Source organism: Sinohyriopsis cumingii, chromosome 12 (genome assembly GCF_028554795.1).
Source record: "Sinohyriopsis cumingii isolate HCF-2022 chromosome 12, ASM2855479v2, whole genome shotgun sequence".
In the NCBI taxonomy this organism is placed as follows: Eukaryota; Metazoa; Mollusca; class Bivalvia; order Unionida; family Unionidae; genus Sinohyriopsis; species Sinohyriopsis cumingii.
In genome coordinates, this window is record NC_142972.1 from 76,638,883 (window position 1) to 76,657,718 (window position 18,836).

Genomic DNA, 18,836 nt, shown 5'->3' on the forward strand with positions numbered 1-18,836 from the left:
AATAGTATATATATACTTCAGCTTGTTCTGTTTACATATGTTGTATTAGTTAATCTATTACAAACAATATTATAAGCATATGCGCTAGGCAACCCAGATTAAGTCAAGGTTAAAACACCTCAATTAACAGCCTAAACATTACCTTTATCGTTCTTATGACTAGGTAACATCCATTAATTTCATAACCAAATGGATGATAAGTCTACCTTTGGTTAAATGGGTACCACAATACCACATTATCGTATAGCATCCTTCGGGTTTCTTATCGGGTTCATTTAATCGTACAAATTAGAAAACAATCTGTATTTCTTGTGTGCAACTCTTCGTAATGAAATTAAAAGTGTTGCTGGTTTACACAGCTACTTACCAATAGCGCACTTGCAAATAGCCATATAACCACTGCAACCATAGCTAACCCACCGAGAACCATCGGTTATATAACCGCAGTCATATGTTGGCGTATGACCTGAAATGTTATTAAAGAAATATACATATGATAGAACGAGCGAACATAACTTTATCATTTTTTATTTCTTAGCATATATTCATGTTGAAACGCAATATCTGATTAGGATACAAGAATGATACAAGTGTACCTTAACGTGCATACATTTTCAAAAGATCTAACTTGTTGAAAGCTTAAATGTCATGTGTTCGGGGCAGAGCAATGAGGAAATGAAGTAAATGGGTTAACCTTAAATTTAATAATGACTTGCACCTTAAAGGTACGTACGGACAACATCTCAAAACTAGTGTCTCAGTAGAACTCAGGTGAAGTCTGCAAGATAGGTCCAATTCTTTTGTAATATATAACAGATGAATAGAAAAATCCGTATGTTAATTTGTAATAAATCAATCTCTATCAACTCATTATTTATTGTTCAACGTTAAACATTCCTATATAGTCAACCTCTATAAAACAGTTACCTTAGTATTACAGCAAATTTTAACAAGTATAAATTCTGTCTTTCTTCTACAGGGTCACGGTCAATATGTTTAAATGTTTTGGAAATTGCATCGGGGAAGGTATATTACATTCAGGTAGATACGATGTGTTTTGAAAGAAATATGGGCAGCAATGTAAACAGTAGACAAAAATTTAAAGTGTCCTTTAATATATTCTTAGAAAGTCCATAATGCCAAAAAAAATAGCTTAAAGTAAAGTCACTAACAGAGGTAAATATTGACTATTTAAACTTTTAATATTGCAATAAGTTTAGTAGATGAGATATTGAAAGACAAGACAGCAACCTACTTTTAAAATAATTGATGGCTTGGGCACAAAAATATAATAAAAATGATTCACTTAGTAAACTTGCTGCCCATTAGACATCTGCTATATCTTTTTCACAATGTACACTCTACTCTCTGCCTTCCTATCCAATCAATGGAATCAATTCATAATACAGAAACACGCCAATTATGTTGAAGTCGTGTTCTTGGGATAAATGGGAGTTAAAAAATGTTTTAAGTTAAATACTGAAAAATTACGACGAAAAATAATTTGCTGTTCATTGCATAGCTTAATGATGCCGCACAGCTACTTTGTGACTAACTCGGCTGGTTTTAGAGATTCGATCGAAACACTCATTCAGTTCAACATAAATATAAATCATAAAAGCTTCAACCTCTGTTTCAGAAGATAACGTTTATTTGTTTACAGATTTGGGTGAAATCATGGCTAAAGTTATTATTTAAAACAACATTCAATATAATTTATGTGTTCAATGTTCCTATTTGAAACTTAATATAGATGCATTCAATTGTTCAAGAAACCGCTGATTTCAGATGTCATTCAATTGTTGATAATAGTGAGCAAACCGTTTCAGCATTAATACAATACAGAGAGAAATACATTATGAGATGTTGACAAATGCACACATTTGAATTGTGCTAAATTTATGGCACAATGTGTATATCCCATTAACCTTAGTAGAATAATATACATTCATCAAACTAAACTTGTTTAAAAATGTTGAGGACTATCTGATAGAGACTATATACAATGATACTATTGATCACAAAAGTATAATGTGTCCACCTTTTCCGCGGCACAACACTTATTATTGAAAGTAGGTATTCAAAATGGATTACATACTTGTATTATGTGTTTGCCCTTTTTTCTTGATTGTAGATTCTGCTTAAAATAATAGTTATTCTAGAGCTAACTTTTTCTCTGCAATTGTAAGTTGTACATAACATGCTGACATAGAGCTTTGAGTTTAGAATATTTTAGAAATATATCTGTTTACAATTTGACTAGAACATTATGTTGCAATGCCCCGTTAAGATAGAGTAAAATGTTATATCTGTAGGGACTTTTAAAAAAAATAATCAATTCCTACTTCAATGCCTAGAATCCATAAGTCTTCAAATGTTATAGCAGTTTTTAGATATTGATCGAGATGAATTATTTATTTAAACTATTCAATGGAATTACTAAGTGTTCGTTGTCTTTGGATTGACACATTATTTAAGAATTAATAAGCAATCATTCAAAGGCATTCTCGATTACACCACGGTGGTATATAAGTACATTCAATTCGTTAAATATGTCGGATTTAAGATGGGACTTTTACGATTATTTGGGGTTCAAAGTACAATATTGTAAGCATCTCTTACATTTTCGGAGTGTAAGTTAAAGATAGAAATTATTTCATGGTTTTACATAAATTGTTGGTTTCATATCTTTTTGCTGTTTAATTTCAGACTAACTGTGATATTGATATACTAAGACTATATGTTTGATAAGTAGCTAGAGTTGATTTTGTTATATATATTATGTGTAATGTCATTACAAGAATAATTTGTGCAAGATTCATTTAGTTAACGGTATTTTAAATGATAATATGCTGTGATAGTAATTTGCACTTTAAAGATGAACCACGAATCAAATGTGTTAATTCATTCATAAAGTTCCATAATAAAAGTCGTGCTATCCGTACAAGAAAACGTCATGTAATACGTCAAACAAATGATTTATGGTTAAAAGCCAAGCTGGCCTAACTTCCTGATTAGTCATGTTATATTATTTTTTATATTGTTTAAGTAAACCGTGATATCGAAATGGCCTGATGATTTATTCAAAGCATCGAGGTGCATTCTCACTAGTACATATTATACTGTTATATAAAATAGTTAATACTTAGATTCAGGCGTTCTTAATTGTGTACATATTATCGAATATTATCCGATTCAAGTTAATCATTCGTTTAATTACAGTCGTGGGAAGATTTAAAGCAATTCGGACTAATAGCTGTATCGATTATATCATAATGATTTATTTTTTGCACTGTTATTACAAACTTGTTCAAGGAAAATCACTATATTCTAGATGAAATGAAGTCATTGATTCTACATAGATAAGCAGACAAACATAACTAAACATTATATGAAGTTAGTGTTTGAATCTCAATTCAGTTCATCTCACCGTAAATAGGTGTTTTGTCTTCAAATTCGCCTTTTCACCCTAACCTCTGCAATACAATATGCTCTAGCCAAGGTAGATGTTTAAACACAAAGTTCCACACCCAAATGCATGCGAATATTTAGGTTACATTGCTCGATTGTGTTGTATGTGTAAACAGTTGATTAGCTACAACTCTTCTACTTCAATTCAGTTCATCTCACCGTAAATAAGTGTTTTGTCTTCAAATTAGCTTTTTCACCCTAACCTCTGCTAAACAATATACTCTAGCCAAGGTAGATGTTTAAACACAAAGTTCCACACCCAAACGCATGCGAATATTTATGTTACATTGCTCGATTGTGTTGTATGTGTAAACAGTTGATTAGCTACAACTCTTCTACTTCGAATATTTCTACTTCTGTTGTTTATTTTGCTTGTGTGACAATCCATTTTTTTTGGTATATGCTTCCCTTGAGTAAGGTGGTTATCGTTATAATAGACGTAAAAGTGTGTTGGAATCTCGTATTTTAGATCTAAATCGTCCAGCTTTATTAAAATGTTAATTTCCGCAATCTTCTGAAGCTTTATGTAATATAATTGCTAATTATTAACTGAGCAGGATGTCATTTTCGAATATTGGGAAATAGTAGATACCCTACTTAATAATGTTAGTGCAGGATGTTCAGATATTAATTATTTAGATATATTCCAAGATCGTAAATTTATTGTGTGCATACCTAGTGACGACACTGAAAGTAACAATTAGCCATGGCAAACAGTATCAATATGTCGAGCTGATAATCTCAGTCAAACTATTTCTTAAGATATTTATTTAAACAACATCATAACATAAGTAGCTTTCCATGGTTATATATGCTGTCATTCACACTCACTGGGGTGTTCAGGGTAAGGAGAATTGTACATCCAAGACAAAATATGACAGTACAAGAAAGAGACCAGTAGTTTGAAATAATCAGTGAATCATGTTTGTTTTATTGTCAATCAATCAAGCCATATGGAGTTGTTAGATTGAAGTAAAAATATATACTTGCCAACTGAGAAGCATATCTCTGTCTTAATGTTAGCAAACATTACCTGCTATTTTAATATTTCAGGACTCACGTTACTAATTCAACTTCAATGGTAAACATATGGAAACACTATCATTTTCAAAATTATATAACTTGAAATGTTTTGGTGCTGATTATGTTACCTATAATTCTCCATGCACATCTAACCTTGGTGCAAGCTTATATGCGGAGAACACCATATGAGCCGCGGCATTTTGTTTATCTACATGTCCATGAAACACAGGCTAATGATTCTGAACCAAATGAATCAGGTGCTACTTTCCTTATTTAGTACGCCTGAGTCAGGCCTATAAAAATACAAAAATTGCATGAGTAGAAATTTTTCTACATTTATTGAAAATTACATTTAGGATACTATCCCAAAAGATAATTTTACTGAAATTTTAATTTTCATTATCAACCAATTATGGACCACCAAACCCGTAAATACTATTCTTTCACCGATTTATAGACTGGTTCACAGTTCTTCCGTATAACTATTACCGTGTGTCATATAGTCAGATTTGAATTGTTTAGAAAAGGTTGTGTTTTGCTCATTCATATTGGAGCATAATTGTAAGAACATATTGGCCATTGCTTGTGCATGGATAATAGTGCAATAGCGTTTTATGTGATACCAATGTTTATAGCTAAATTGCATTCGCATTACATGTTGCTGTGTTGTATTGTACTTATTAGTGGCTTGTTCTTGATATTAAAATAATTGTTTTCTGCCTTTGTTTCTTCATGTTATCTTTGTAGGGCATGCGTGCTACACAAAATAAACACAAGCATTCTGACATCAGCAAGTATGACAGGGTATAAATGTACATGACGCGTTATATTTGCATCTCTCACTGGCTATACGACATGTTTTAAATGTTTTTAATTTCAAAATTGCATTTGTTTTCTTACTGAAATAAGCTGTAGTTCATCCCTATGCATATCAATCAAACCAAGCAAATAAGTGTGCCAGATGACAGGACAAAATGATAAGAGGCCATTGCCCTTTCGTGACTAAAACAAACACACACCCAATGAAGCATCAAGATATGCTAACATTCCAAACTTATTTAAACTATCATCACATGTGATTCATCACCCCAAATCTTAATAAAAAAGTATAAAAGCCAAAGAAAAGGTCCATAAGCTTTATTATACTGAAAAATTAAATAACAGAATGCTACTATTTAGTATAAAACAATGGTGAGGGGTGAGGAAGCAAAGAATATACATATTAATTTCTTCAATCCTGGTAATTTTCCCCACAACAAGGGCGTAAATGTGCATCAACCCAAAAGGCACACCCACATGAGGTCTTTTACATAAGGACAAGAGACACATTTTAAAAAGCTGTCCAAAGTTCATATAATGCTGACATTGATTTTGGAGACAGAAAGCCTATGTACAAACTGCCTCGGCTTAAGCTAATAAGTAAGCTGGAGGTGGAGAAATATGTGAAAACCATTCTTATGCCAAGAGAAGTCCATGTTTCTATGTTATATTGAGACACTGATAAAACTTATCACTGCATACACTACTTGTTAAATTTAAGTAATATAATTGAATTGCATATTAAAATTGTCTAGCACATAAATGTATACCTACATTTAGCCAAAACTCATAACAAGTTAAGAAAAAGTCTCAAAATCATTACTGTGGCTACTTTCCACTATAGGAAGTGTTAAATTACTTACTTTTTAATATAAAACTGAATAAAATGCATAATAAAACGTAATAAAATGCATACATTATTGAAAAACGAGAAACAAAGCAAACCTTGCAATCACTCAATTACATTCAAAGAGGAGGGAATGCGCCTTGATTTGGCAAACCAAGTAGCAAGCTCTAATTTATAGACAAATGATTCCTTACTATTAATTAATAGTAAGTGCAGAGCAATGTTGGCTTTATAAACAGTAAACATCAAGAAATTTTCAACTGTATGCAGAGATGCCGAAGATAGGTTGGGGAGGAAGAACTGCCTGTGTAAACAATGCAATACAGATAGGACTTCTGCAGACATCTATTGGGAATGAAGGGTTGAAAAGTATTATTTTAAGTGAAAATGTCCCTCCTTGCTCCCTCAACAAAAGGGATGCGTAAAAGTTCCAATACTGTTTGCCAAAAAATTTAATACACCAATATGAGAAACATGCTGAACATAGAAAAGGTGTCAAGGAGTTTAATTATGTAATAATAAATAAGACATATATAATTCATGTTCAATGTGATTTGACATATAATAATGCAATTTAAAGGTTGAGGCAATGCAGCATGTACAGTTATGTGCACAGTCCTTGATTTTTACAATGTTCTCTGCTTTGATCTGCTAAGTGTGTCTCTAAAGTTAAATGAGTGGAATTGATACATAAGTGATTGTGACATGGGTGGCTTACATTTAATATCTCTCCCCCACCCACTTTGGGGGAATTGTTGCATGTGTTAAATGGTATTTAACCATATAGGTGATTTCTGTGGGCACCATCATATGAGATTCTGCCATCAGGCCATACTATGCTCTTTTCCCCATGGCCTGAGCTATCTACTGCCACTGTCCAGTGTATAAAACCATTCCCATCTGTCTTCTATATAGATTGTTTCTCCGAAATCATATCCAAGGCATCAAAAAAGTCTCCATTATGATTGTCATGTGCAAAACCAAAAACAATGATACTCTGGATGCACATGGTAACCATGTAAACAACAAGCTCCTATTATGGTATAGGTCGCATATATGACACGGTACTAATTCAACTCCAATGGTAAACATATGGAAACACTATCATATTCAAAATTCAATAATTTAAAATGTATCTGTGCTGACGATGAGACCTATACTTATCCATGCACATCTAACCTTGGTGAAAGCTTATGTGTGGAGAACACCATATGAGCCGCGACATTTTGTTTATCTATATGTGCATGAAACACATGTTATTGATTCTTCACCAAATTAATCAGGTGCTACTAACATTATTGAGTAATCCTGAGTCAGGCCAGAAAATATACTAAAATTTCATCAGTAAAAATTTGTCTATATTGTTTTTAAATTACATTTAGTATAAGCTCTCAAAGGACATTTTTACAAAAAATGTATTTTTCATTAATAACCAATTATGGACCACCAAACCTGTAACTACACTATTATTTGTTCACCCATTTATATACTTGTTCACACTTCTTCCGTATAATTAGTACCGTGTGTCCTTCAAGACGGCAATTTACCATAATGTCGGAATGGAGCTTTCTTTTTTCAAAACTATATTATGTTGGTGTATATACACTGATTTGATTATTCAGGAAGATTGGAATAGTAATATTCGTACACGGTTCGGAACTGATGATTAAAGTATATTTTCTTGACAGCTTGCTTTAGGGATATTTGTATCAATAACATATCGTACAACTATACCTTTGATTGTCTGGAATGTTTGTACGTTCCTGAATCAGTAAGTAAATGTATTGCGTATTGGGCCATCTAGCGGCTATCTAGTGGACAAAATCATTATATTTTCTCCAGCATTGATGTATACGGAAAGTGAATTTGTAACCTGATCCTTATATTATATATTATTGTTGTTATGCAGAAGGATATCAAATTTGAGCTCCTCGTCAGAAAGAAAGAATATAGATACTTTACTTGGAGACCAATTTGTCCATATTGCAGGTGTACCGTCACTCCACGTCCAGTTGACGCCATCACGTTTTAAGCCTATATAATAAGCACAGAAAGATCTGAAACGAGTTAAAGATAAATTAGTAAGAAATCGTTAATACCTTGCCCACATGTTTGAACCTTCTGGGGTTTTTAATAGCAGAGAGAGAGAGAGAGAGAGAGAGACTTTCCTTGATGGCTTTGAGCACATACACGTGTAGTGGTCAATATGTGTGAAGTGTATATGAAGGATATGTATGTTGCTAAACACATTATTCTCCAGACCAAAACATGCTGACAATAAACATTCTAACCCTTCACAAGAACTATTTCCCAACAATATCTAGCAACCACTCCACTTGCATTGTATATATTAATACAAAACAATATAAAAAATGGATCTCAATAACATAAATTAGAACATCAGGGATTTGCAAAACTTACAGATATGGATGTAGCAAAGGTTTAAGAGCAATACTATGATTATAGCGATAGAGCAGTTGAATACTGAAGGAATCAGACAGTTGAAATCAGATTGGTATATTTTTCCACATGACAGTAAAGAATAGTAATAATAATAAATATAATACTAACAACAACAATAATAATAACAGTGTGGACATAAATACGCCAAATCTTTAGAAGCTCTTAGCGCTTTACCATACTAGGTCACACAAGAAAAAACACATATAAGAACAAGAATGCAAAAGAAGCGACTTGAGATTACAAAACAGACACCATGCTGCCAATAATTAAGGAAGTAGTAGGTCTGAAAGCCTGTTCTTGTAGTCGAAATAGGTCAGTTTAAAGAGCACTCCTAAATGAGGTTCGTGTTATTGTATCAAATATACATAGGCAAGGTGATGCACGTAGCACGGCACTGGTACACAAAAGAACGTTGTCCATATGACTTTCGTTGAATAGTGGTAACAACGAGAATACGAGTGTCGAACGAATTACGTCAGTCTAGATGGATTGTGCTCATGATCAGGTCAGAAAGATATATTGGACTGAAGCCAGTCAACGAAATGTAGTATACTGAAGAAATGTATTGTCTGGTTTTGGATTGATGGGATAGCTAGTGACAGTTATATAGTAGGGGGAGGTATGCCCAATTGCTTTAGTACTGTAATAATGATCCGATGAGACGTGACTTGTTCTAGTTAAGTGGCTGTAATATATACTGAAACTAACCAAACAGGAGTGAATTACAATGGTCCAGTCTTGAAAGTAATAAGGAACACATTAATGTCTTAGTGACATCAACCAAAATAATATTGCGAATGGAGCTGATGCGTCTCAGCCCCAGATATGCAGACATAAAGAAATGCATTACATGGTTGTGTAATGAGAAAACCTAGGTTTTCGTAATCATTGTGTACATTTAATTTAAATCAAAGTTTCATTACTTAAATGCTCTGATATGCATTTAAGGATCTTGATATTATACTAATATATATATATATATATACATATATAGTACTATATAGTATATATATATATATATATATATATATATATATATATATATATATATATATATATATATATATATATATATATATATATATATATATATATAACAGTTTGATTGACTTCTCAGCAATCTAGATGTACAATATCAGTACTATGGAAACATTACACAATAGTAAGCAAAATAATTATAGTGTTGTGCGAATTCTTCCAAAATATTCTAGAAGGTAAATATTTCCCAAGAGACTTAAAAAATTAACATGTGAAAAAAATTTAAGCTCAGATATAACAATCATTTGTTAACACTGTATGTAAAAACACACTGACGTGTTTTTGACATTCAAGAATCCCGGAAAAAATAGCCATAATGAATGTTGGAGAAAACCTAAATGGAAGACGTTTACACAAATGAACCATAACTAGCGCGTATCATGAACAGATATATATAATATTGCTTATACTGATGATCAAAAATTGTTTTGATTTTGCTATGTATGGAATTACAGGAGTACCACTGCATAGTATATACACATATAAAATTCAAAAAGAAAAAGAAGAATCAAAACGAGTGTTGTACATAGTTTTCTGCCAAATAAAGTAAATGGCAAACATTTGGATCGGCATAGATAATTTAAGTCAAGCGTCCATTTCTCAGAAACGGCGACGTTGGTATTGCGATTTGTAGAAATGGAAAAATGATGATGTTTCCATATTCGTCACATACAACTGCGACTGTTGCGTATAAGCTCGTGATTCCATGTGAACATTGAAATTATCGGAGACGCACATCTCTGAAGAAAATTTGTTTTGTGGAAAATCTAGCAGTACATGTGGGATTATTTTCAGACCGATTTAAGAAGAAATGCAAGAACTGACAACGATACATTGGAGCTAGACGCTGATACCCTATATGGGTCATGGCTTATACTAATTTGATACAAGAGAATGAGGAGCTTCTTAAAATCATTATACAAAATCTGGATTATTAATGGTCTAGAATCTAAACGGTACCAGAATATCCAGTCGATGCTTGCAACCAATTTAAATCACAGTAATATTTTACTTTAATGATGGATTAATGAATATACCTTAAATTTTATAAACCAAAGTAGCATTAATTAGAGTGGATAGTGAAGGTGTACATATATAGTTTTATTATTTTGACATTTAATTGCGTGCATAACTACATTGTCAAAAACGATTTGTTATGTCAAAGAACTGTTGCCGTTAAACCCAACATTTCTTTATTTGTGTACTGTATGGACTGCATATGCATTCAGCAGAGTATCATGCTTTATCAATTATCTTTAGTCTATATTCCTTATTTCTTATTTTTTCATGTATCACAGCATATAAAGGACCCTGAAGACCCGAAGTACAGACGCCAGCTAAGCAGAGACCTTCCAGTGATTCTCCCATATAAGAATCTTAAACCATTGTGTCTGTTTAGAGTAATTGTACTCATAGCTTACATTGATTGATGATTAACTTGTATTGTGAAGAATTCAATGCATAGTTTGACTTTATCAGAGCTATACTTTACCTAAAGTGTTTACAAAGAAATGGTTATGTTTCTGGTTTGAAATATATTTGAATGTGTGTTATTAGAAAGAAGAAAGTGATGTTATTCATGAGTATGTGCATCTACAATAATGCTGCTCTCCGTTACCATGATACAGAGCCTAAATCAGTATCCTATCATTATCATCTGAAGGGAATATATATATAATTTTTTCTTCCTTGTCAACATTTGTATAATTTGAACACTTAGTAATCCAATTAATTCGGCTGTCAAGAACACCATGAATTCATCTTCAGACAGTTTGATATTGGGAACATACTCATTAAAGGTTTTCTGTTTTTCCAATTATTAATCTGGATGAAGTAATAATAATAATAATAATAATAATAATAATAATAATAATAATAATAACAATACTAACGCTAATACTAATAATAATAATACCCATAATAATAAACATCAATGTGATATTGTGCTAAATGTCGTTTACCTATTTATATATTCTCATTCACTGATTGTATTTACCGTACAGCCATTATGTCTATGGAAATGACAATTTAATAAAAAATATTAATTTCATGACATATTTACAGGGTAATGTGAAATAATATTTTAACACGAGCTTCCTTTGTTTATGGTTGTCATAAAATTATGCATAGTACTGAAAATTGTAAAAACAAAACAACGGTTGATGTAGATAAGTGTGTGGCATTTAGGTATATCCTTATTTTGTTAGCAATAAATGTATGTAAATCCGTATTTTGTTGATCTGTTGATGAAAATGTTTCGTAAAACTTTTCCTTCGTCGATCAGTCAGAAACGTTTCTGAAACGTTTATTATTCTGTGAAGCCTTTTTTAATGACTATCATTGCGATCCATGCTCAATTGTTTTAAGTTAAAACAAATGAGAATGACCTTATTTGTCATGTATCTTTTAGAAAGCTGGGGATTATATCATCATGCATGCCTGCCTCCTTATATGTCCGTCTGTACGTATCTTTGTTTGTCTGTACCTCATTTAGCTATCTAGTGTATCCAGCAACATTAAAGGTACAAACTTGAAACTTTGTAACATGATTGATGGTGTCCATAGATGTACACGGTGGCTTCAAATATATTATTGGTTATTATTTCTACAAAATCTAAATATATGAAGTACATTAGGCGAAAATGTGATAGTTGGTTTATGTAATCTTCAACGCAAGGACTATGAGAAATGCATTGGACTTTTAGGTTACAAGCTCTGGTGCAGGGATGGTCCACAATGATGGTCCATATCATTCCTGTTGGTATCCTATGCCGAGTGATAACTTGGAAACTGCTGAGATCCCCAATTAATAACCATAGACGTACCAGAAGGACATGAAACAGAACTAGACATATCCAATATCATGGTCATTAGGCTGTTGATTTGACCCTGAGGCTCAACTTGGAAACAGTTAAGATCCACTCCTAACCATATACTGCTTGAAGGAGATGAGAAGAAATCGGACAAATGTCAAGTGTAGACCCTGAGGAAGTAGACTTGCTATTTGGTCATCATTTGGAAACTCTTGCGATAACCATCCTATAACTATATATATATAAGTTTGATGAGCGAAAGAGGAAAGTTGGATCCATCTCTCTTACTTATTCATGATGAAACTCATCTTAAGCATTACTTATTAAACTGGCACAGTGTTTAAATTTGGGATTATTATGTTTGTGTACGTTATAAACAAACAGATTGAGGGCTCATCCTTTCTACTTTTAATTTTACATGGAAGGATGCTATTCCATTAATATTTCATCGACGGACACTTTCAATCGGTAACACTTTAAGATGACCCGTGTGATCCCATTACACCACAAACTAATTGCTCTATCTAGCGCTCTGAAACTACATATTGAAGATGCTGTTATTAAATGAGAGCACATTACTGCGTATTAAAACTATCTCATCCCATGTGCGACACCAGTATGTAATCTTTTATAATCACATGAACAAATGTGAAAGCATCGGCATCCACTTTAATTCTGTAGACTAGTTTGATTTGGCAGGTGATCATATCAGATTAGTCAAACTGTATTTTTAGACGCAGAAAACTCTACGTATGTCTAAATTTGTCCGTCTTTAAATGAGATTTTCAGCCTGATTAGATTGAATATGAGCTTAATGTCAAAATGTCTCGAGAATTCGAAGAGAGAAAATTAAATGAAAGGTAATGTTTTGAAAATATATGTCCTAGAACCACTCTGATATGACTATCATCATTGTTACAGTTTTAATATATCAATCCAATTCACGAATGATTCAAGAAGTTCAGTGATAAAGACAAACCGCCTAGAATGAACTCTTTGGAACCACTCGGTGAAACAACTAATAAGTATTGTACTAAACATAAATAGAAATAAAGAAATATTTTTTAAAAAAAATAAATACTTGAAGATAGCATAAGGTATGAAACAACATAGCAGACACTCGACTATTTTTCTCCTGTGTTCTATGTCAAAATAAATATTTTAAGATCGGAATCACTTTTGTTCCACTGTATTATCATACTATTACTTACTTCCTTATCGAATACACAAAAGCATTTTCTTCGGCATTCCTTATTATAACTAATGAACCTCCATAACTCTGGCAACGACTCTCCCACGCAGCATGATTCAGATGTGAATAATCGAAACTGTTATAAAGCGCTCCATTATACATAGTCCAGCCATCATTCAGCAAGATATCTACAGAGAGGAAAGAATAATAAATTTTCCTGAAGATATATTACTGATAGCTGGCATTAGCATATTGATTTTAAAATAGACTTAATCGGTGAGATATGTCTGGTTATATATATAATGACAACAAAAAAGACTTCATTAAACAACAATAACGACAAAGAATATTTTCTCGGAAAGAAAACATAGCATTTACAATAGCGGCACAAAGACATAAAAGGCAACTAACACTATGAAATAAAAGTGTAGTCCCTCAACTGGTCTTTTTAAACTGCATATTTAATTTGTGTGGAGAGATGTATCACAAAGCAAGATGTCTTTTATTATTATTATTATTATTATTATTATTATTATTATTAAATGAGTAAGTCATCTGCAAATCTTTTACTTTTAATAGCATGCGTAATTTAATTGGTTTGTGTATGTATTTATCCCGGACACTTTGGTGGGTGAAATTAAAGGCGTAAGTATGATACAGCTGGACATGGTAAAGACGAAATTATGTATATATCATAGCCATCATAGACATCTACGCAGTTTCAGAGAAAACACTAAATATTTGTAAAGGAAATTTAAAACAGCAAAATTAGTTTTTATGTTCTAGGCCACATGCACCTCACGCAATTACTTAAGAGTGTTTCTTAGCACTCATAATATGAAATACTCGATTAAAATATGTAGTTTACATTTGATCCAGGACCGCTCCGGTGGCCAAGTGGTTAGAGCGTCCGTCTCGGATTCGGACGGTCGCAAGTTCAAACCCGGCCGAGCCATACCAAAGAGTTACGAACGTGGTACTAACAGCTGCCTCACTTCTCTTGAGGCTCAGCATTAAGAGGTTAATGTTAGGACTGGTAGGCCTGGTGTCAGGATAATGCGACTGGGTGGGACATCATTATACGTGTCTGCGGCATGATGCCCCAGTGCTAATATCACTATAAACTGTTGCACTGCAGACATCGTACACACATTTGATGTGGAATCTTTTTATAGCACTCTATATAATCCAATGTATCTCAGTGTTTGATATGTGCTTTAGAGTACATAGACTTGCTAAGGCAGTGTCATTTAAAAATGCAAACCGGCTGGGTAATTTTCTCGAATTATTTATAGAAGAATATTGTTATACATGCTTGTTGGCATGCATTTAAATAAACGTAAGTATTACATTATAATGATTCCATTCAGGTTGAAAGCACGTCACATTAAAATCACGTATGTTGTATTTGTATTTTAAATATGGATGTATTTGTTGAAACGTGCAGTGTATATTTAATTACCTAAGTTATCGAGCAATGTAAAGTACAACATATGACAGATAGTTGAATTTTCCTCAAGTATTTTTCCCTACATCAATCAAGAACGATTAGGTCACTTTAACCATGTATTATTCTACAGATAATGGTAAAGTACATCATACCTGAATTATTGCACCATGACGTCACCTGGATAAATTGAAGTAACAGAACTAGTGTTCCAGTGATGTTACAAATCTTCATTACTGGATCTGCCTAGTACTGTTCTAAAGACTGCAGCTGAAACAATAATTTGATTTTTTTTTATTCTGCGCTAATACAAAACCTGGCACATGGCTACGTGCGAAAATAATTGTCAGAGGGCTGTAATCAAGCACACACGCAATTGAACCCCATGTGCTAAAAGGAACACACCTAATTGGTTGGGTGCTCGCAAGTGCAACTGGATTAAGTTGTAACATTACCAGTTCATTGATATTTAAACATTCTGTGTAGTCGCTCCTAGCAGTGTCCCCACTTATAGTCATTTTTTTTACTAACGCCGACAAATATTGCCTGTCACGTGGACTCAAACTTGAAGGAAGTTTCCACAATGTGATCGAGATAACGAGTGTCCGTCCGCCTTAAATGCATACTATGGGCTCTACTTACAAATATACAGTTGAAATAAATACATAAACTATGCCAGCAGGGCTGTTCACAACAGATCACAGAGAATTTATCTATATACATACACATGCAGACAAAACAATTATCAGTAACCACGCTTTTTTGAATTTATAATTTGTTATATTAGTATCTGAGCATTTCAAAATTACAAATCATAGTCGTCAATGGTATTACTTTAACTGTAGCGTGGGCGCATTAATGCAGTGGAATTTGAGACACGTGTTATTGTTAGCAGCTCAATGCGTAACTGGGCACTTCTATGTCGGTTGTGTTATTTGTAACACAGTTCAGTACTCGAATGTGGGTTACTACGTTGTGAACAGAACGAGGTACTTTCCCGGATAGTTGGTTGAAGGTTAAAAAATACGTTACATTACTCTATCTGCTAATATTTTAGTTTTTAATTATACCGCTTTGACAGAGCTGAATAATATATACAGTCTGCAACACGCTGTACTTAATGCTTATGAACATCAAACTATTTTTCAGCAGCATATATTGATTGAATTTCTTTTATTTCTCCTGTGTCTAATCTTTTAGATCTCAGCGGTCCCGCGTCATTTTTATGTTGGCCAATTCTACCACGTTTTGTATATTCTTTGATAACTGTAAATTGTGTACTCTAATATCGAGTCTGTTTGAAATAATGTGGCAAATAACACAACCATTATTGATCAGACCATTCAATGATTCGTAAAGAAGAACTTGTTTTTCCTAAACCGATTATTAGGTAACCTGCATTATTAATATCGCCGGGTTTTTTAGTTGACACTTTCTGAGAACACCAGCCGGTTTGACTCATAATTAACCAAAGTTGGATGTCTTCTAATTTCATCAACGTGAATAGCATCACCCCATATCAATTTATATAATTGTATACCACATTTTAAAAAACTTGCCTGTACGTTCTTACCTCTCATTTCTCATAGTGGTTGTCCTCGGCCAAGTTGTATCTGTGACGGAATTGCATCGAACAAAATATAAACTCATGATTATAAATAACACTATATTTGTCCAATATGAACGTAATTGTCTTTTCAGCAACACGCGAGCAAGCACCGGTCAAGCATGATCAAGCGTTATCAAATTATATTTCAGCCATTATAATTGGTCCGTCTGTGTCTGGTAAAAATTCATTTTTTGCTCAAGTGATAGTGAGATGGCTCAAATGGGACAAACTTTTTTAAGTAGTTCCAACCGTGGATGAACAACAGTGATATGATGTTATTAAATAATTCATTGAAGAGACAAAAGGTTTAGAAAAGAATATTAGCGATATTGTCGCCGGCGACCATTTAGTTTTGTATCGCTGACATCAATAATGGACCGTCATGAAAAGATCATGATAGCGGCGTCAATAATCTTGTGGTTTACGATGATGCCATGCTTGACAGAGACAAAAATACAGCCACAATATTTTCATTAGGCAGACATAAAAGCAACCAATGTAATTTATGTTACACTGAAGTACGCTCAGATTCCAACAATTGCTGTAGAGATAGCTGTAATTGTTTGGATATTTTTAACTGTAATGATACACATTTACTACGAAATTTTCATATGAATTTGTGTCCCGGCGACATGGATATAAATAAGTTCAAAATACACCACATCGGTTTATTACAATCAATTTACATGATCCAGCTTCCCAATATCGCATTGGTCTCGGTAAAATAATTTATTAAGAAATATGTATGATGAACCAAGGAAATTAACACATCTATTTCTGATATAGTTTCGCGGTTCAAACATAATGTTGAAAAAATCAAGGACGATTTTGAAATGATACATCAGCGACGGGAAGACGGTTAACATGCATTATCGGCATACTACCTTTTTATCAAATAATTACAACGCCAAATTCAATTGTCCTTGTTTAGTCAACGTTGAACTCCAGATAGCTAAATATGATCTACTGGCAAGCGTCATTGAAAAAATTAGTTCGAAACCTTCTCGGCAACATGAAACTTTGTGACTGTAAGCATGCGTGCGAGAGAACAAATTATATTTGTTGTTGGAACCCAAAAAGGATCACAAATCAAAGCAATCTGATTCTAAATAACAAGTTCAACAATGTAAAACAAAATTAAGAGAGTAACAAAAAAAATATAACGACAAAAAAAGATTGTTATGTTGTTTATTATTATAGGTGGTTGACTGGGCAATACTTTTCTCAGACTGTTTCACTTTCTGTCACGCACATACAAAATATCAATAATATCTTTCTTATGTGAAGCAGATTCCCATCCAGGTTAGATGAAAACGTATTCGTGACGGCAACGGATTATGTCATTGCAAATAAACAGGATTCGTTGGTATTGATATAATCAAATGACATGGTGAGATCATTGGGGAACAACTTTAAAGAACATATCCGTGATGTGCCTGCCCAGAAAATGCTTGCCAAGGCTCGTTATAACTACCGTCGATTGCGTAACAGGCAATATTGACATAAATCGCCGCGTGAGATTGACAATGCCAGACTATAAATGACTACCACCACCCAATCTATATTTGTTATTCGGAAAATAATTTCAGGTTTTATCCATGCCGCATAAATACTCCTCAATTACGTGATTGGGATTGTTCTTCATTCGATCGGGATTCATCCCCAGTTGTGGTTATGGTTGTGTGGGTCCAAAAACAGGTGACGCTACCCGCGGCTATTCCAATACAGTCCAGTCCTGATCGACTTAAATATATATATATATATATATATATATATATATATATATATATATATATATATATATATATATATATATATATATATATATATATATATATATATATATATATATATATATATATATCTATCTATATATATATATATATATATATATATATATATATATATATATATATATATATATATATATATATATATATATATATATATATATTAACTGCATGAATTTCAATGGAGGCGCGCAGCTTTTGCTCGTGTAATTTGATAGAGATCTTCTATTATTTTCTCTTTATTAACTTGAATTACACGTTGAAGTTCATAATTTATTTGCTCGATTTGATATGACCCATTTGCAATGCCGAAGACTTTCGAAA

The 18,836-nt window shown here is 32.9% G+C and overlaps 1 protein-coding gene across 1 annotated transcript in view; it reads right to left on the bottom strand.

The window, feature by feature from the left end:
• Positions 1 to 18,836, bottom strand: part of LOC149786786 (brevican core protein-like) — a 121,151-nt gene that overhangs the window by 17,065 nt on the left and 85,250 nt on the right. Inside the window, exons 2-5 of the mRNA XM_089975979.1 lie at positions 15,269 to 15,383; positions 13,686 to 13,854; positions 8,123 to 8,217; positions 368 to 466 (exon numbers count right to left, since the gene is read on the bottom strand). Of these exons, the coding sequence (XP_089832105.1) occupies positions 368 to 466; positions 8,123 to 8,217; positions 13,686 to 13,854; positions 15,269 to 15,347 (442 nt within the window). The 5' untranslated portion in view covers positions 15,348 to 15,383. The remainder of the gene's footprint in view (positions 1 to 367; positions 467 to 8,122; positions 8,218 to 13,685; positions 13,855 to 15,268; positions 15,384 to 18,836) is intronic.